Source organism: Microchirus variegatus (genome assembly GCF_963457635.1).
Source record: "Microchirus variegatus genome assembly, chromosome: 11".
Taxonomy (NCBI): domain Eukaryota; kingdom Metazoa; phylum Chordata; class Actinopteri; order Pleuronectiformes; family Soleidae; genus Microchirus; species Microchirus variegatus.
The window spans coordinates 751,464-773,325 of record NC_139812.1 but is presented as its reverse complement, the minus strand read 5'-3'; the positions used below and the strand labels follow the sequence as shown (position 1 = coordinate 773,325).

General features: G+C 41.1%; 1 protein-coding gene across 2 annotated transcripts in view; it reads left to right on the top strand.

Moving 5' to 3' along the window:
• The window catches only part of piezo1 (piezo type mechanosensitive ion channel component 1 (Er blood group)), a 94,945-nt gene that overhangs the window by 10,598 nt on the left and 62,485 nt on the right, over positions 1 to 21,862 (top strand). For both annotated transcript variants that reach the window (XM_083897529.1, XM_083897528.1), the window contains exons 2-4: positions 14,656 to 14,751; positions 19,862 to 20,027; positions 20,504 to 20,645. In XM_083897529.1, coding sequence (XP_083753655.1) covers positions 14,656 to 14,751; positions 19,862 to 20,027; positions 20,504 to 20,645 — 404 coding nt within the window. The remainder of the gene's footprint in view (positions 1 to 14,655; positions 14,752 to 19,861; positions 20,028 to 20,503; positions 20,646 to 21,862) is intronic.

Here is a 21,862-nt window from a genome sequence, read left to right as displayed (position 1 = left end):
TGATGACATCAGTGACACAGAAAAGTCAGCGATGACTAATCCACATAAAATCCTCCATTCGTTAAACTGTACAAGGCAACTTTACAATGCTTGTGAAATAGCCCCAGATAAGTTTACACAAGCTTCAGGACGATGTTTGTGTATGAAGAACTCTGCTGTTTTAGAGCTGTGTGTGTGTGTGTGTGTGTGTGTGTGTGTGTGTGTGTGTGTGTGTGTGTGTGTGTGTGTGTGTGTGTGTGTGTGTGTGTGTGTTGTGTACGGGTGTATCTAAGCCTGTGAGTCATCGTCCTTCCACATCAGAGCAGTTTAACAAGACTTCATGGCTCAGTGAGAAATACTCTGAGTGTGTGTGAGCTGTGTGTGTGTGTGAGTGAGGAGGGTTAAGTGCACATGGTTTTTCCAGTGTTCACAGTGAGGGCATCGTGGGGCAGTGGAGAGCAGAGTGTTTAGACCATGAGCAGAAGAGTTTGATGTTTTATCTCACAGGAGAATGTGTCTACATCCACACTGCCATGTTTCCATTTGTAAAAAAATGCATTTTCAGAGTTCAGAGTTTGTTTTTTGAAATTCCGTTTGCATCCAAAATCTTGTTCTTCTTTCGCCACAGCCGATCGTCTGCCTCCATCTTGTCCTCTCCCTTGTGTCCTCCCTCTGTTACACCAACTATCCTCGTGTCACCCCGGATTTACACTGGACGCGGAACGTCAGCGGCGTGGTTCTTCTTCGTCCTCCGCCCGCCGTCAATCCCCACCGGGAGCGTTACGGCAGCGGCGTGGTGCCTTGGGAGCCGGCGGTATTCACGGAAGATCGCGCGATAATCTCGAACGGACGCGAGTTCGCGAGATCCAGCGATAGACTGTGTGTATAAAGTAAACAACAACAACAACAGCTTCTTTTCATTCTCCGACGTGGAAGAACTGTTGATCTGGTGTCATAAATGATTTTATGTTTCTCCACTTCAACAATCAGTCTCTCGTCGTTCATTATGACTCAGAGACGCTCTGATTAATTGACTGTTCACCTGACAGCAGCGGTGACGACGTAATGTTGATGTGAAGTTGTGACAGGCTGTATGACCTGCGTATTGTGTTTTATTTTGAAAGGGGGGCGGAAGTGTTTTACTTTGATTCTGTGTCGCACTTCCTGTCTTGTGCGATCTGCTTCGTTGAAATTTACGAGGTTCAGCAGCGGCAACGGAAAAAATAAAACTGATTCCTATCGATAGCGCTGCGGCGCGGCGAGCCGCTTCTGGGACGCTGCTGAGACGTGAAGCAGCGCGGCCGATGGGAAAGCTCTCATTGATTAGAATGGAAGCGATGTGCAACGGCGACCGCGCCGCTGCCGTTCCGCGGCCAGTGGAAATCCAGGGTCAGGTCTCTCTTGAAAATGAAACCCTGTGTCTCAATGGGGTAACCCAGTATAAAGGTTAAATTAAAAAAATGTTGTCGTCCTTCACAACATACATGAACTTTCCCAGTGGTCTTTCCTCTTTTGCTCCTGCCTGGCAGCTCGTTCTTAAACATCCTTTGTCCAATATAATCACTCTCCTTTTGCATGTGACCAAACCTTCTCAACCTTGATTCTCTTACTGTATCTGCAAACTCTGTTCAGCCTGAGCTGTCCCCGGAATATCAATATCACTTCTGCTACGCTACGGAAATGCTGAAGAAGCCACAATGTGTAGCCGCAAACTTTCTCCAGAGCTTATGTACAACAAACAGATGGATTCTTCAGTGGCTGAAAGAGAGTGGCAGGACATGAGGATAACTGAACACCTTGAGGTGAACACAGTACAGTACAGTACAGTAGTACCTACAGGATTACCTACATTCAAATATTTTCAGATTTCCATGTGTTAGACATTGTTGAAAAGCTTGGAGAATCTGTAAATAACTCAAATGCCCCTTGGGAGACTTTTTCCTGTATTTTCCATGTCTGGGCACATATATATATTCATTTTAAATCATGTCAATCCTCTTCACTCTCAACAAAAATCTTCAACTCTGCCACCTCCAGCTCCTCCTCCTCCTCCTGTCTTTTAGAGAGTGTCAGTAACTCTACATCATTGGTTCTCAAAGTGCGGCCCGGGGGCCAATGGCGGCCCACAGAAACATTTCTGTCGGCCCCTCAATGAATTACAGTTGATAGTTTTAATCCAGGAGCGACTAAGCTTGTTAATTGTTTATTGGACATTACTGGATACAGACCAATAAGTGTAAACAAAAATACTGGGTATTTACCTGGTTTCTATATGGTGAATTTTAGTGTATTATTGTGTTATAAGCTGGTAATAAGCAGGTAGCTACAGCCCCCAATTACTAGCTATTTACCCAGTAAATATATGGTAACAGAAATGTGTTACTTGGTATTAACCTGTAATTAGAAGGTAAGAACAATGGCTAAAATTCTAGGTAATTACCCAGTAAATTATATAAAGCGTTATTATATTAATGCTTTAATGACATTATATTAACGCTTATATTACTTAACGCTAAACTGTAGAACTGCAATCTGGTCATTAAAATTATTACAAATGGGATTTATTTCTGGTTTTTTTCCTTTGGCGGCCCTCAGTCCAATGTTGGGTTCCTAAATTGGCCTCAGGTATCAACACTTTGAGAACCCCTGGTCTACATCATACATCATAGCAGGTCTCACTAGTGTCTTGTAGACTTTCTCTTTTTCTGCTTTCCTTCTGTCAAACACCAGCCCTGATACTCGTTTCCACCCACTCCACCGTGTCTGCACTCTCTTCTTCACCTCTCTTGTCCACTGTCCATTGCTTTGGATGGTTGACCTCAGGTATTCAAACTCATCCATTTTAACTCCCTGTACCATAATAATGATTCTAAAAATGCAACAGGCATGCATGTTTTGTAGGGCTGTCACTGTTTCCAGAAATCAAGTTTGAACAGATTTATAATGAGCTGTAATTTATTCACTGTTGCCGTGGTTACAGCTCAACTGGTGATACAGACTTTTCTCGACTTGGGGAAACTATGTCAGATTTTTCATTTTTCCCTTCTCAGTTTTTGGATAAAGTTGCTGGTGCATGTTTGAACCAGCGTCCAGAGAATGTGACACTTTTGGAGAGTTTTAGATCCAGAAGCCTCTCACGAATGAGCTGTCTGTAATGGAGCAATAACACATGGAAAATCTGACCACAAAAGTGACTGTTGGGGAAATGGAGATGCCATTTAAACATGAACCCGGACGAAAATTCTTCAATTTACCTCTTTTGGGGACAAATGGACAGTCTTTAAAGGTCACATAGAGTGGTCCTGTTGCACATATATGTTAGTTATGGAGGTCTACTTACATACATTAACTTGTTTTTATGGTCAAAAACCTCCTAGTTGCTGTAAACGAGCCGATAGAAATCCTCTTTTCTGACGGTGTTTTTCTGCTGCGAGATTTCAGAGTGAACTTTCACCCCCAGAAGACAGAGTCTTGTGATTGGCCAGTACTATCCAGCACATCCGCTCTCAGAAGCACAGCGCCCCCCTCTGGAACGGTGGATGCACTGCTCCTAATTATCAAAACATTGTTTTAACAGTGTTTAAAAATAGCTTCTTCACGACTCCCCGCCTCAGTCCCTTTGACGACCTTTGACCCAGAGTCAGACCCAGAGTCAGAAGACACTGTCGCTCGTGAAACACCTCCACAACGGACGTTATTCTTCTTCTGTGGTTCAATGTACGCAACCGGATGTGCCCGGACTAGTGCCCGGAGCAGGACGATCTGTTGTTCAGGAGAACCGCTGTTTACGTAACTATTACGGGATTTTCAGTGATCTTGTTGAGCCCTGAGATTACAATAAAACACAACGTTCTCATCAATGGCTGAACTGTTTGTTTAGAACCGTCGGGGCTTCATAAACAAGGTAATGACACAGATACACACTAAAAAAACAGCGATAATAGGAACTTCCGGTCTAGTTCTGCTTTAAATGAGAAATATAGAAAATGTTTTACCTTCTTTACACTCAGTATGTTTCAGAATACATTAGTTAAATACTAAGGCCACATGCTCTCAAACAATCTTCCCAGAGAGTTTTTTCAAAAAATCATGAAGGTCAATTTTAATTTGAAATTCCCCTTTGAGACCTTCCTGACTGTATATTATCATGTCCACATATAATATAAACTGAGTGGATGAAACAGGAGACAGAAATAATGTTTCAGGCATGTGAAGGAAGACAAGTCACACCAAGGGTAAACTTAACGTATAGATGGACTGGGTGTGAAATGCTCTGCATTAACAGAAATGCTTTTTCTGTTTCAAAATGTAGCTGCATTTTTGATCCATAAATAAAATGAATAATCAATATTTCATTTTCAACTTCAAGACTTTTTATTCTGTACCTTAATTAAAAGACAAAGCAAACAGAGAAATTTCCCTTTTTCGTGTTCATGTCCAAAAGTGTCCAAAATTCAAATGAGTTGGCAACACAGAGCGGCACAGGAGAGTGACGTCACTGACCGCTCGCCTTCTTCTGGCTCTGCTACACACACACACACACACAAACGAGTAGAGGACCACAATTGCAGACAGACTTCTCTGATAAATATTGAGATGTCACATAAGGTTTGTAATACCTGATGAAAGTGTAGCAGTATTGTTCAGAAAAACAATAGAGATAGGAATGTGTTAGCAGTACAATTACAGCTGCCAATAAGCTTCCTCAACTTGGACAAGATGTTTTTTTTCTGTGAACATGAAGTGAGAATTGGCTTTAAATGTAGACATTTTCCTTTGGGGTTTCCAGTCACTCTTACGGCTCCGATTTCCTTGGGATCACTGTCACAGTGTAGCTGTGGAAAGAAAGAAGTGCAGTGAGGTCAGTGTTCACGTGCACACAGAGGAACAATGATTGTTACACCAACTAACACTACCAGTGTGTGAGTGTTAGACAGACAGAGGAGGAGGAGGTGGTGGGTGGATGATTCTAAAGTATTCATGTCTGTTTGGCCATTTTCTTCTTTTTTTTTTTTTTCCATAAAAACAGGAAAGCTGCACCTAACGACACACACACACACACAGACAGAGAGGGGGGGGGGGGGCATCCAGCTTTTTCCAGTGAATGTGAAGTGTGGAATATAACACATAGAGAAAAAAAAGACATGATTGCTGTTTTTGTTGTTCTTTTGCCAACTGTGGCTCTGAGCAGAGTTCAGCATGCCCGGGCACTGCCCTGTACATCTTCAACATGAAAGCAAAAAAAAAACTGAGGAATGTGAAAATCCACATTTTTCCATGCTAGATCACAGCTTGACTAATTTTCAGGGAAGTTTTCAACAGCTTCAAGGAAAGATGGCTAGTTTTCTGTAGCTCATGTAATGCTGAATGACAGCAGCACTCGCAGATAAATGAATTGAAATGATTATTTCCTAATTTTTGAACGGTTAAAACCTAATGTTAATGCAGTGTGTGCACTGTAGAGCGTTGATTCACTCACTACTCTGCTCTTAATCTCTAAGGAACGAAAATAAATGTTATCATTAAGTGAAGAAACTAACTCCAAACACAAGCAGATCATTGTTTTCTCACAGTAGCATATTGCTTGTCATCGTTTTGAGATTTTCCCACATGACATTTCTGGTCACCTAAAACACCATTTCTATGTGGAGAGAATACTGACACAATAGAAAAATCTTAACTACCATGGTCTCACATAGGGACCATCAAGAAATGTAAATGCTAATATTTACATTAAATGAATACAAAAAAATATGAGCAATAATTATTAAAATGGGATAAAAAGAGGTGCGTCCTCTAGTACTATGGTCCTGCACTCATTACAAGTTTACTGTAAATTAGCATTTTAGCTCAACAGCATTTTGAGATTTTCCCACTCATTTTCAAAAAAAATGCTGTTTCAGGTCCTGAAAGACAATCTAAGCATCTTCCAAAAAAAAAAAAAAAAAAATTATGCATATTCACCTAAACCCTTTTGTGTGTGGAAGGAAGCTCAGGGGCTGTAAGCTTCCTGCTGTGCTGCCCTCCTGTGGTTGGAGTCTGGTCTGGAAAAGACACCGTGAAAGACGTTTGTACAGATAAGTCTGTAACTAACTGTGGAACATTGCCAGACTCCGGCAGCTCCAGCCTTATATTGGCCTTGTCCTCCATCCCAACACGCTATTACTTTACTGCCAGCCTTGGGAGGGGGGGGGGGTGATCATTGCTACTCATAACTCTTTCAGTGTACATATAGTATGAGGGAATAACACAATTATATGCACTTAGGCAAAAATCTGTAACTATGATAGTTAAAGCAGACTATTGCTGTACATTAGTCATTAAAGGTCATGTCGACTGACATATCTAATGGTTTTAAGGTGTTGGACTGTTGCTTGTGCCAAACATTTCATGCAGTGGTTAAGCTCAAATATCCACTGCCAAACTTAGACCTGGAGCTGCCATGAATATTCTGAAACACTATCACAGTCATGAGCATAATGACAATAACAGGCAGCAAAAAGGACGGATCACGGCACGTCAGGTTGAATCTGATATTCTGGAGCGACATCATACACACAAAAGCAGACCGTTAGACGGACGGACTGGTAGAAGACTGAGTCTGCTCTCTGATTATAGACTGTGAGAACAGAGGAGGAACCAAGGCTGCCACGCCAACACACACACACACACACACACACACACACACACACACACACACACACAGTCCCATGTGTCTTTCACCTCTCACACCAAAATTCGTGGTCATGTGCTTTTTTTAAACATGGGTAAACCTGCTAAAAATGGTGATTAACTCCTTTCCCTTTGCAAGTAGTGGAGTGATTTTCTTTCCCCTCCACTGAGTCCTCACAAACTAGTCGATCAATTATTGGCCTGTAAATTAGTATCAGGCATTTTGCCGATTATTGGTATCAGCATTTTGTAGCACGATGTAGCACGATCACAATATTATCAAGTAATTACAAAGTGCTCTCACTGCTAATTAGAATCCTACATCAAACGTCCACATTAATGACTGTACCACTACTCATTAGAAGTGGTTTTGTTCTGGTGGAAATAACTTGTTTTGATAAACAGCAAAGGTAAGACAACATTTCTGCTTGTATTTCTTGAAAGTCAGTTGTTGTTTTGCTCTTATTTTGGGGCTGGATCTGTGAATCTTGGTCGTGAGCTGCTGAATGTGAGCTGCTGAGCTGCTGAAGTGAAGCACAGTAAAAGTACAGAGGCTAATAATTGGATGAATGCTTGAAGTATAGACTATTGCAATTAGCAGACGCCGCTGCTTGTCTCACACACACGTACATGCGCGCAAAAAAAAGAATCTTGCCAAGAAAAAACACTGGGTTAACGCTGTTCCCCCGCCCACTACACCTCTGCTTGTGATGATACTGTAGATGCATTGTCAGTGACCCTGATCTTGCGAGGCTGGTTTTCCACTGACAGACAGTAGGGGGAGTGGAGAGGGGAAGCCTTGTGTCATGCACAAACATCCTCACTCTGTTTGTGACTCAACAGTGAACAGTTTTTCTGACCAGCTTCAGAATTCCAAATTCCACATTTAAGAGACAGACAGTTACTTTATTCATTTGATGATTTCATTAAGACTTATTTAACGAAATATTACATTTTAGAACAGAGGCGAAGGGTTTGAATATTTCGCAAGTAAGGCTGTTTTATGAAACCTTACTCTGTTGTTTGAATTTATATTGTGAAAACACTATATTTTAAAACAGATATGAATGGGTAAACTGTATAATGTTCATTCAAAGTTGTGTGTGTTGTGCTTTAGCAGCCTAACCTCAGATATAAACTATTTGAAAAGCTGATATGTTCGATATGATCAAATGCTGAGAAGAAGAGAGTCAGAGAGCTGAGATCAAGTGTCGCAACCTCAGTGAAACCAGCGAAGAGAAGCCAAAACAACAAATCATTGATGCCCGTGTTAGAAAAACATGCAGCGCAGACCTGAGTGGTGAGGAGAGATAGGTGACGCTCTGGTGAATCAACAGTGTTATCATGTTTGTCCACTGACACACGTTTCTGGGTGTGTTTCATGATTGACAGCAGGGTGGAGCTCACTGTGTGAGTGGGAAATGTTGTTGTGACATTGTTATATATTAGGAATATGCTTTTCTGAGAAACACACACACACACACACACACACACACACACACACACACAGTCGCACATAGCGCACAGCTATTCTTCACTGGACACTACATTGACTTCCAACAGCCTAAAAAAGTCTTATTCCCCAAACTTAACCTTAACCAGTTAATGCCAGTTAATGAGGTTCTGGGACCAGGATCTGGTCTCCATGAGGATACTGGTCCTGACAAGATCAGTTTGAATGCCAGAGAAGGTGCTAAAGAGGTAACAAAAAGGCTAGTACACACATATTATGCACACTCGCTTCGCCTCAGCACGGTAAGGTTGTATAATAGTTCCTCCTCAACATGGGCGGAGTCATCACTGCACGGCTGCATGAAACTGCTGCAGTTGTTTTCAGTGCACTGAATTATTAGAATCAGTTCATTCAAAATATTTGTTCAGCACTTCCTCCATGACCGGAGCGCAGACTATACTGCAGGGTTTGTGCAACACGTGGTCAAAACATCACTATGGTCCCAGCTCGTCACGGCACGGTTTGGGTTCCATGACAAAAAAATGACCTACTCAACATGGGCAGAGTCATCACTGCACGGCTGCTTGAAACTGCGGTGACATCGTTGTGCACACGACACACAAACGAGTGACTAGTGACTTAAGAATCAGTTAATTAAAAATATATGTTCACTACTTCCTTTATGACCGGAACACAGACTCTGAAATAGTCACAGGACTGAAATACAGCAGTAGGGTGATGCCAGTCGCTGATTAGACTCCTCTGTTAAATATTGAGATTTTAGACATTTCCTGGTAATTGTTGGAAATTAACCCACGCTTTCAGGATTGTAAAGTCTTTTTAACTGATCTACAGTTCAGCAGGGGGAGGAAATGCCTGTCACTGTTCTCTGTTAACCTCAGGTGAGAAGTCGCCAGTTGTGTTTTAATGCAAATAATTTGAAACGATCACAGTTGTGCGAGTAATTAAAAAATAATTGCTAATTACTTAGCAGTAGTTCTGAAGGAACTTCGTCAACTGAGCAACTACAAGGTTGTTGGTTTCATTCCCAGCTACCCAAGTATACATGCCGATGTGTCCTTGGGCAAGACACTTAACCCCACGTTGCTGTGTGTGAATGGGTATGAAAGATGAGTGATAGAAAATGTGCTGAATGAAAGTGTGAAAGTGTGTGGGAGTGAATGAGTGAATGGCAAAACTAGTGTAAAGCAACTTTGTGTTCATCAAAACAAAAAAAAAAGTGCTATATAAATATAGAACATTTACCAAAGAAGGGATTGATTTTTCAGTGACATTTCTTCATGTTTGTGCTTTTAGTACAGAAGCCACACTCACCACTGGGGGAGTTTGTTATCTGTAACACACAAAATGAGTTAAAACTAAATATCAACACTTTTGTGGTGTCATAGTTAAACACCTGGTCATAGGTGAACAAAAACATTCTATTTTTGTTCACCATTTCAAGTTTGTGCGTTTATATTTGCATATTTTATTGTATAAATTAGTCATTTTATCAGTACAGCAGGGGAATTTGCTTCTCTGCATTTGATCCATCCACTATGAGAAACTCTCCTAGAATTAGGATCAGCGGGCAGCTACTGGGCACCTGAGCAATGGGGGTTAAGTACCTTGCTCAGGGGCACCGCCATTACAGTGGTGATGTACATCAACACTGATGTTGATGTATTGTGTAAACCTGCTGTGTATGCAGTTTTCCCACGCAGGGATGTGACTAGAGATTATCAATCGATTACTAAATTAATCGCCAACTATTTTGATAATCGATTAATCCGTTTGAAGCTTTTTTCATGATTAAAACAAGATTTCTGATTGTTTCAGCTTCTTAAATGTGAATATTTTCTGTCTTTGCTCCACATAACAAAGAAATCATTAAAACTGAATCATTTTGGTTTGTGGACAAAACAAGACATTCAAGAACATCGTCATCTCCAGGTTTGACAAACACTGATCAATGTTTTTTTTAAACATTTTCTGACATTGTAAGGACCAAACGATTCATCGATTAATCTAGAAAATAATCGACAGATTAATCGATTACGAAAATAATCGTTAGTTGCAGCTCTAGATGTGACAGAAAAAAACAGACGCTGTAATTCTGTCTGAGTTTGTCAGCTGTGAACACATTGGGTTCGATTTGACCATGGGAATGTTGCAGAAAACAAAGGAGAGACAAAGATATGGAAGAGTAGATCAAAGCTAACCTGTAGTGTCTGTGCTGTCCGGGAGTTTTAGTTGTGTGTTTTCAGGGTTGGGTTTGTTTAGTCAGTGTCCTACAGATTACAGCTGTGCAACCTTTGGATTTAATGAATGACTTCATCAAAAGACTCCCAGTTTGATGTCACTTAACAATAGTACCTTTGTGTCTCTGTTATTGTACTTGGTCTTGTTGGTTCAACAGTTGCTGTCTACATTCAACAACTGTCCACCATATCTGGTTCAACATCAGGACATCGGGAGAATCAGTGTCGATTGTTTTTGGAGATTTGGGGTTAGGGTTAACCCACATATGATCATGGAGATCGGGTTGTAATTAATTGTATCAGAAAAAAGGGACAGAGCTAAAGAGGTGAAGAGAAGAAAAGAGAAGTCAAGCTGGAGACGTGGTTTTCACACAGTCTGCTGCTGGTTTGGTCTAATTCCTGTTGATAGGAAGGAAAACGGTTCTGCTTTAGCAACCTGAGGAAATAACAGAGTGCTTGTGTTTTGGGTTCTTTGTCTGTTCCAGACTTATAATGGCTCTACCATCTGAGAACAAGAGACTGTCCCATGAGTTGCCTAAAAAGGAGTCAGAGTGATGACACCAGTATACTCAACAATAAAAAGAGGACCGATAGCAAAGTGCATTGGCTGGAGTGCATTTCCTCCATGTAGGAGGCTGCATGTGATCCTCTTTGGAAACAGTTGGGAAAAGACACTGGTTTATAGATAATTCCCCAAGTTATCCATGGACACACTGGCCCTTTCTCAATACACAAGTATTCTGCATACTTGGGAAATACATACGACTGGAGTACATACTCGCCAAGTACAGGAGTACACAAGTACGATCTCTTTAATTGGAACAGCAGCGTACTTCCTTGTTCGATTATTTATCGATCAAAAGGGTGGAAAGTGTCTGGTCTCCGTGGGGAAATCTAAATGTGAGACCATCTCTGAGAAAGAGCAGCCGGAGCTATTCATCACTAAGGTGCTGAAATGCACACTGATGTGACCCTCACCATATACCAGGGAAAGGATATTTAGATCAGTTTCCACAGTTATAGTTATAGTAAATTATAATTGCACATGAGAAAAAAGTTTTAACGTGGAGCATATAGTCCCATATTTGTTTGTTTGAGGAGTTTTGTTTCACAGAAACCACTGACAGTGACAGTGACAGTGAGCAGAGGAGACAGTAGGGGGCAGACCCTGGCTCCACCCATTTATGTTTGCAGGTCTATTTTGACTATCACAATAATGTGATATTGCATTTATTTTGGTCAAGACAATCTAACAAAAATGTGTAGTTCAGTCACAAGTGGCAATTATTGTGAGAGAGAGTTTGAGAAAACTCAATTCTGTCTCAAGTATACAACTGCACATGTTTAGTATATAACCCAGATTATTTAGAATAAATGTGTATGTGTGACGCAAACATGTTGCAGGAAACATAATAAGCAAAATATTGATGATGTTGAGGTGTCATTCTCTCTCATATCATTTGATATACATTATGCTGATATACGTTATTATGGAGTTATTCATCAATCACACCAACAAATCTGTCTGTTTCTGTAATTTAGAAGATAAATGGCTAATGTCAGTTGATTTGATACTTTCTCTGTGGTTATACACTGTTCCTCAGGCATAACAAGTTCAACTTATTGTGAAAGCTGCTATTAATATTATTTTTAGGATCATACTAAAATAATGCATTGATAGTGTTACTAGACAATCATTTTCAATTAATCAATTTGTCAAACTGCATGTATATAAAATATATGTTTTTCAAACAAATCAAATGCAAATCACATACATTCACGCATACAAAGCAACAGTAATAGAAAATATGAGTACGTTCTTCAGCAACTTGGAGCATAATACCTAAGGATGTGTGCAGTCACACATCCTTCCATGTCTTTTGCCTCCAGAACTCATGGTAAGTCACGGAGATGCCAAACTATTGCAGCTCAGGAAATAACCTCAGTGTTCTGTGGGAAAAGTTCATCCATGCACCACTATGTTTTCCTTCAAGTCTGTTTTCATTACACGCACGACTGTGTGTCGGCCTCTGGACTGACACAGCATGAGTGACCTACAGTATAATCAAAGCTAATTTTACTCTCAGTATTAGGGTTGTTTTTGACGACCTGTTTTGATTTCAGGTTTAGTCTTTGTGTCAAAATGTCATTTTAGTTTTTATTAGTTTGAGTCACATTCATACTCTTTTTTTTGTCTAGTCAAGTTTTAGTCGTCTAAAAGTCATAATATAAACCCAATCAATATAATAGTATAGACAAATCTTTCTTTTAGTCAAACCCATTTTACAAATCAAATCAATGTTTTTTCCCGTTATTTTGTGGCCACATTTCTCCTCATCTTTTTCCATGACACATTCCGTTTGGATTGATATCCCTGGTAAATAAATCTGTGTGAGACCCCCCTCCGAGAAAGAGCAGGTGGAAAATAGCCGTCTGTTTTCCACTTGTTTGTAATCAAAGTATGTCCATATATAATTTCTTTAATTTTCTCCCTGGATGCCTGGCCCATAATCCCAGCGCAGCTGCATCTAAATAATGCTGCGAGTGGGGATTGACGTCGCCTGCACCAGCGCAGTGTGACACACAGCCTAGGACTAAACATAACGACGTTATTTCGTCTTGTCTCGTTTTGATCAACAAAAATGAAGAGACATTAGCGAGTTTTATCTTGTGAACCACATTTAATCTCGTTTTTATTGGTCAAGAATATTGCATTATATATTTTATACGTAACCATTTACGTCGCGTCTCGTTTTCGTCACATGAAAAAGGTTAGTTGACGACGATATTTCGTCATACTTTTACTCACGTATCCCAATGAGCTAAATTGATGATTATTTAATGGACTTTGGTGAGAGAGAGTGAATGAGAGGTTTACAAACTTAAAGTTTCAAGTCGGAAAGACAGTCTAACAGTGCGGTAAAGCAGTGAGTCCTAAGATTGATACACTTAACCTAGGATAGATATAATCTGGAGAGACGTTAGTTGAGTGGCTGAGCTCAGTCCTTCCTGTCTCATGCAGGTTCAAGGCACAAACTTACAAATACCAGACGTCTGCCTTTAAGGACAGAGACACAGTTCACATTTAGTCAGTAAATATTCTGTACTGTCTGTCTGACCTGCACACTGCTCCTCTTTCAAACCATTAGCACATAACTTTCTAGTTGGTTTAAACCAAAGTTGGACAGGGAGTTTTTTCAAGCGAGACCTCAGGGGGCTTTTGGACTGAAAAGGCCAAACACTGACTCAACACATGGATAGGTACGTGATTTTAAATTATTCATGAAGGCCTACACATCAAAAAGAAATTGCATTGGCGCCAAAATATCCTCACAATGAGGCCTTTAATGTAATTACATACATTACAATTACAGCCTAAAGCAGGAGACAGTTACCCTCTAAAAATGCCTATCCATGCAAGTAGCCTACATTTTTAAATTAGAAATACAACAAAATAGACTAGGTGCCAACAAACACATTTCCTTTAAATAACACAAGTGTAAACTGTTATTTTTATTATATTTATTGAAGGCTTGCACATTAAAGCGCGTCAATGCATAATTAGGCCAATTAAAAGATGACTAGTCTACCATCAGCACTACCGGCGCAGTTTTTAAAATGAGATGAAATAAAAAATTTAAAAAATATATTTTCCCCTTATCACCCCACGGGCTGGATGTGACGTCGGGCCCGGGTCCCGCCTGCGGGCCGTAACCCTGGCATCCCTGGTCTAAGCAAATTGAGTTAGAAATTAAATGTGGTTATTGTTAGAAAAAGAGGGCCCACGGTTGGTGTAGTGGTTAGCACTCTTGCCTTTGCAGCAAGAAGACCCGGGTTCCTTGGTTCGAGCCCCGTTCCCACAGTCCAAAAACATGCGATATGGGGATTAGGTGAATTGGTCACTCTAAATTGACCGTAGGTGTGAATGTGTGAGTGAATGGTGGTTTGTCTCTATATGTGACCCTGTGATGGACTGGTGAACTGTCCAGGGTGAACCCCGTCTATCGCCCTATGTCTGCTGAGATAGTCACAGCACCACCCGCGACCCTCTGGTGGAGGATGAAGCGGTAGATAATGGATGGATGGATGTTAGAAAAAGAAAATGTGGTAGTAAATGTTGTAAAACAAGTATATGGAGTCCAGACCTCTACAACATGACAGAGACTCTGATAAGATGGGGGATTTGGGGTTCCTCCAGCTACCACATACATGCAGATACAGACAGAAATAACCCTGAGTGATTTGCTGTAATTTGACGTTATTGGTTTTGTTTTGTTTGATGTTTTACAGCTTGTCTGTTGCGGTTCAACATCCTGTCACTGGTTTACTTCCTCTTCCTTCTACTGTTGCCATGGTTCCTGAGTCCCAACAAACACACAATCAGAGGTAAGTCCTTGGATCTCTGCATTTTACACTCACTGGTTTTTCACCAGACAGCTTTGTCTCACTATTACAATTACTGTAAAGACAAGAAGCAGAACCGTCTTTTCAACAGTACAAATATAATCTGATATTAGTTTCCGGTTGTAGAGAGGATTTGCTGTCCAACCTGATTGTATCCTGAGCTCTGTGTCGAACATCTGTCTCCCTTTAAGAAGTAGCTGATAGGAGAACTGGTTAATGAAGAACTGGTTATTATATCGACATGTCGGTGTTCATACTCAATCCATGTTCATTACCAGGAAGTGGTCATCATCATACTCTTGCCTAAAAAAAGTTGTTACTTGTTACTTAATAACAATGCAGCCACATTACGTTCTGAAACGCACTGTGGATTAATAAAAGATAAAAACGTCCCTGTATGTGACTGAACACTAACGTTACGTAGATTAACCACGTTAATGAAAACTCACTCATAAGGAGATAGAGCGGTGCTGGCGTCACGTCATCATCTCAGACAACTACTGTGTGTGTCCTGCTTTCTTTCAGCCACTGAATAATCATCTGTTTGTTGTTTTTGTGACGATAAAGTCTGCTAACCTGTTAGCTTAAAGATCCCTAGCTTGAAATGCTAACAAGTCCACTCACCGAGCAGAGGTGAGATCTGTCTCTGTCTTTGTTAAGAAGTTCAGCCACAGTTTAGTCATTGTCCGGTTTTCCATTTTCTTTGTAAACAAAGCTTTGATGACAATCACGCTTTGATTTCGCACTGCACACGCTCAATAACTGCTGGAAAGTTCCACTCTCTCTCTCTCACGCACACACACACACACACACACACACACACACACACACACACACACACACACACACACACACACACACACACACACACACAGAGAGAGCCAGCGGGGATCTGTGCATATTAATTAGCCATGTGTATTCTCCGTGACCTGATTGGCTGAAAAAACAACAAAAGCTCTGGAATGTGAGATCGCCACACCCAAACTAGCAATGATTCACAGCGATCAAACAACCTTAATTCAAATACAATTGACTTCCGGACTCATTGCTATGTCACAATGAGACATTCCTGGAATTGTTGTCTCGCAGAGCTTCACTTTGTCACAAAAAATTGTGAGAGTGCATAAAGTTAGCTTATGAAGCGGTTTGCTGATGAGCTCAGGAAGGGTTATGTGCAATATACGATGTACAGTATGTACAGTATACTCCCACGTGTTGTTGGTGGGAAATATTCCCACCAACAACACACCATTCTTTGTTTAAGTATGAAATGCTTGTAGGACAAAAGTCAGTGATCCCAGTCTTGTCTTTGTGACGACACTCATTATGATCCGAGGATTACAAATGTCTAGAGAGGCTTTTATTTAGCTGGGAGAGTAGTTACATTTAAAGGGGGGTTAAGGGCTGAGGAAAAGAGAAGAAGGGAGTTCCCCCAAATGGAAAACCCTCTCGCCTGCCAAGACGCTGACACGTGCGCACACGCTTGCTCACACACTAGAAAGCTGTGTAAATGCAGCAGGAGGAAAAAATAGCAACTAATAAGAAGCAGCACTGTTGGTCTCAGAGGAGAGTTAGAAGTCAGAGCTAGGGATTGATCATCTAGCTCATCATGCTGCATTGTTGATTGTTGAGTTTCATATACATTTTAATTTTAATCACTGGTCTCGTTGTGGTCAAGGGTCTGAATGTACTCTGGATATGGTCCTGATACTGTATGGAGTTGGGATTAAGATCTGTGTCAGGATGTGGCCTGCATTTGGTTCTGGATCTGGATGTAGGTCCCATTACTGGATGTGGTCTGGATATGGTTCCTTGTCTGGTCTGGTCCTGGTAAATGGCTTTTATAGTCTTGATGACCACTCAAAGCTGCTTCACTCTACAGTTTTGCCATTCACCCATTCACACCAATTCACTCAGCACAAGTGTCTTGCCCAAGGACACATCAGCATGTAGACTAGCAGAGCCGGGAATCAAACCCACAACCTTTGAGTTGAGACGAGTTGCTCTACCACTGAGCTACTGTCACACTGGTCTGGATATAGTTTCCAGTCTGGTCCTTGTCTGGATATGGTTCCCAGTCTGGATGTGGTCCTCAGAGGAGAAATATGTATGCTAACCTATTTTTATATTTGTGTCAGCATCAAATTATATTTTTCATTAAATAGTAACTAAACCCCTGGTCTGAAGCGAAATCTGCACAAAGCTTGATTTTAGAAAATCCTAGAAAAAAGACAAGGGAAAAAGACAAAGAACTGGAGAATAACTAAAAATGGATTTACCATAACTATCAATAAAATACTTTAAGACTAATTACATGTTTGAACAACAGGAACGAGCCCAGTGCATCTCTTAAAAAGTAAAAGTATTAATAAAATTTAAAATTAAAATAATAAAAAAAAAAAGCGCAAAAATCAAACATATTAAAAAACAAACTATATACACCGATAGCTGTCGGTATTTTTCAGATAATGTCGGATAATTTGCAAAATACTGCCTTTCAGCCTCTCACGGTGCTTATCCAATCACAGGACACGTACATGTCAACTTCAGCATAAGACCTTCGAGCTTGCCTTGGTGTCGCAGAGAGCTGATTGGCTATCGCAAATGACTGTGTCCATTCACTTACTTGATTCTGAAGGTCTCGGGCAGATTTCATACAACCTGATGAACACAAGCTAGCTGACATATGATTGGATAAAAACCCTACCGTAATATTTAACACTGGAAGCAGCGCAACCTAGTGGATATAATACGACATAAAGAGAACAGAACAGGGAGAATAATTGTATTTAATAATATTTACCCCAAAAAATGCATGTACTTTTCTGAGTATGTTTAGGCCAGCAGAGAAGGCCTTGCTGGCCCTGATGACCCACCACTGTAAGTCCATAGAGTTGGTCAATCTTTCTACACTGATGACAACATGCTGCTGCTGCACTGCACCTTATTTGGCCAACTGAAAAAGACGCCCACAGGCAAAAGTCATTAGACACAATTACTAGATAGCCATCACAACATTTGATGTCTGTATGCGTCATCCAGATTGTTGCTCTGATTGGTTGTAGGTCTTCCCAGTTAAAAAATGTAGTCATTCATTCATACTGTACAAAATCAGTAGTGTGGTGAAAGGTACAAATGGTAAATAGGCCAAAACTCTTTAGCTAGTGGTTCATCCACATGGGTCAACAAAGCAACAGGGGCAAGGCAGAGAAGTCCATATACAGTATCATTTACATTTACATTTAGGGCATTTGGCAGACGCTTTTGTCCAAAGCGACTTACAATAAGTACATTTGTCACAAGAAAGGAACTTTCCATAAGTGCTATGATACAAGTGCTGAAGGTAGGAACCTATTAGTACTTTAGGTTAGTGCTATGTAGGGTCGAGGTGAAGTCTGAACAAGTGAGTCTTGAGTCTTTTGCGAAAGATGGCGAGCGAATCTGCTGTTCTGACGTTGGTCGGAAGTTCGTTCCACCACTGAGGTGCCAGAGCAGAAAAGAGTCGGGACTTTGTTGAGCGGCCTTTGTTTGCTCTCAGGGATGGCGGTACCAGACGGCCGGCTGAGGTAGTAGAGCGAAGTGCTCGAGCTGGGGTGTGTGGTCTGATCAGTGTTTGGAGGTAGACTGGTGCGGTTCGGTTGATGGCCATGAAGGCCAGCACCATGGTCTTAAATCTAATGCTGGCCGCAACAGGAAGCCAGTGGAGGTCACGGAGGAGGGGGGTCACATGGGAGAATTGGGGTAGATTGAAAATGAGGCGCACTGCAGCGTTCTGGATACGTTGCAACGGTTTAGTCGCAGGGGCAGGGAGTCCAGCCAATAGCGAGTTGCAGTAGTCGAGGCGGGAGATGACCAGGGATTGAACCAGGAGTTGCGTTGCTTCCTTTGTGAGGAGGGGCCGAATCCTTCGGATGTTGTAGAGGGCAAATCTGCAGGATCGGGCTACCGTATCCTCTGTTACTTGGACACAAACATGCTGGTTAATGTTGCATTTGCTGGAAAGACTGGTGCTGCAGTCCTACATGACGACATGTCACATACAATTTAAATGCAACGGCTTCCAGAAATGTTTTATCTGTTTGTGGGAGGACATGCTCCCATAAATGTGACACAACAGCCAGTGCAAACAGAAATTAGAGACTGAATGGGCAACATGGCAGGGAACTATAGTGGAAGGCAGCATAGTGAGGGAGATTACACAGCAGGAGGGTAATGATGATGATGAGGGGCACGTTTGTGGGCAGAAGAAGATGAGATGACTGGGAAATGTGGGGAAGAGCTGAGGACAAGTGCTCATCAGTAATGGAACAGACAGACAGTGTGAGTGTCTGGCAGTTTGACAGGAGGGTTAATGCACATATGTTATATTATGTAACAACTGGTTGTAATCATTACTCCAATATAAGGACTTTTATAAATTATATACCATAAATACATCTGCTAAGCTTGTTTTAGGTGAGGATGTTTGAAGTGGACAGAAGCACATGTTGTTTCACATAGTTTAACAAATTCTCCCCCCCCCCCCCCCCCCCTCTGCTTTTCACAGTACTAACTGCTGACAGACCACTTTGTCTCTTGAGAGCTGATGGAAGTCATTACAGCACTGGTCATGGCCAAATAGCATAACACTGCAATTATAATAACTAGTGCAAAATCAGTTTTTTGTGTGTTTTACTATTGCACAGCAAAAGTTCAGTGACAGTTCAGTCGAGCACTGCGTTCGTCGCCTGCCTTAGCCGTGCAGCACGCTTATCCTCTCTGGTTGCCCACAGTGCTGAGTGAGTGACAGGGGGAAAGGCTACGGTAGAGTGGCGAAAGCCAATGTGTGCTTCTTTTACAGTTATATATCACGTTATCTTTTGCATTACTTATTCAAACAATGTCAAACTTGCCTCTGCACTTACTCGTATCAGTAGCGAGACAAATAGTCTAGTTTCAAACCAATCGGACCATTGAGAGATATGCAAATAACACACAGACAGACAGACGTTCCTGGAATTTATAGATAGATAATACTGTATTATATTATCTTTGACTATACATTGAGCTTATGTTTGATCTCTACCCTCTTTCTCTTTTTCTTGTCTTTCAGGTCACACAGGTCGTTTTATCCAAGCAGTTTTCTGCACCAGTCTGCTGTTTGTTCTGGCTCATATCTGCTTTCAGACAGTCCTGTTCACGCACCCTCCTCTCGACATCGGTATAGGTGACAACTGTTCACAATGGGACGCCATAACCAGACATATAGGAGTGTCCAGGTATGTAACGTAACACTCCGTCATTGTCAAATATGATCCATATTTACCCTTTGTCACTCGTATTTGCCACATGATACTATTAGTGTATTGTATACACAGAATAAACAGACAAAAACACTATATGCACAATGTAGGGTAGATGTTACATATGAAACCATTTTAGCTCATGGGGGTACAGATTTAACTGTAATTACCTGTAAATCAGGGATCTCAAACTCAAATGCATTGTATAAATTAAATTAAATAAACCCATTCATGTAGTAACTAAATTAAAAACCAACTCCAATCCAACTTTATTTGTGAAGGACTTTTAAAACTACCATAATAAATAAAAGAGATACCATCTCACAAGGTAAAAAATGGCATAAAAAAGAAAACATAAAATAAATAAAAGGAAGGAAAAGCACAAAATCAACACAAACTCATCAGATTTCCTTCCTGGACCTTTTCATGTGGTGGATGTCTTTGTCTTGCAGGCTTCCCCTGGATGACCCTTGGAATGTGGTCCGCCTTCTGTGTCCAGATCTGGGTGTGTGTGTGGTTGCCTTGTTAACAGTCGTCCTCTGCAACAGATTGGTCAGGAACAGAGAAATGGTGGCTGCTGCCAATATTACATCTGTAAGTTTTGTGTGTGTGTGTACATGTATTTACGTACAGCTTTGTGAACGGGTAACCCCAAGTTGTGCCGTCACGAGTAGCTCGCCCAGAGACACGTCGGCATCTAGACTAGAAAACCCTCAACGTGGTTTTGGCGTGCAGTTTGCAGACTCTCCTTCATGATATCATGACTTTTTGTATTTCAACTTAAGCCCTATTACCATGACCATGAGTTCACATCTTTGTGTCATTTGTAAAGAAAATAACAATTCATGTTGCCCAGTCCAGTTGATACAGTGACATTTGTTGATGATAAATGAGAATAGAATCCTTACTCGGTAGGCAGGGTGTGCAATGTGTCCGATGGTCACGTTAGCGAGATACATAGCACGACGTCGTGCTGGTGTAAAGACAACAAACATTGCTTTTCTTGTGGCTGATAGTGTCAACATGATGTCAAGCTTTGTATGAGAATAGACTGTGGGCTTGGTAGAAACACTGGTCACAAGGGAGTTTCTATCACCCTATCAGCTGACTGTGGTGGCTCTAACTCCAGCTGTACTGACCATTACTCTGGTGTTATGGTTTTTAATGTAATGTACACAAAAAAAAATGTTAATGGCTTATGTATGATGTGTTCAACCATCATTGTCACGGTGATGGTTTTGAGCCAAAATATGTCCATGCAACCTAATAAATACACACACACTAGTGTGTAAGAGTGTGACTGAAATTCAGAGGACATCGAAAGGTGCAGGGCAACTTCCATTATAATAGTATTAAAATTGCATTAAATATGACATACATTTCTGTAGCCACCTGAACATGAAAGTGGTTGTAGGTGATAGTGATACTCAGAACAAGCAGGTTTTAGGATTCAAATGTGCAGGCAAAAAAAGGAGAACAAAGGAATACCAAAGAGTAAAAACTGAAATTGGCAACTGGTGAGGAGATATGGCCAGAGCACAACACCATGATCTAAGGCAACATTCTTGCAAGGAGGTAATGATCAGACTGGAGCTTCAATACTGGAATAAGTGAGTGGGTGACTGGCACACATGGATCAGGTGTATGGAGTGATAAGTTAGGAGGAGCTGGAATTGGAGAGGAGAGAACACAGAGGTCTTTATAAACTGAAGCATTCGTTAATTGTCGATAATGAAGGTATGTAAGGAGGTCAGGAGGTCGTTTTCTACCAATTTATCTTTCATATGAGGGTCTTTGGAAATTTGAGTGAC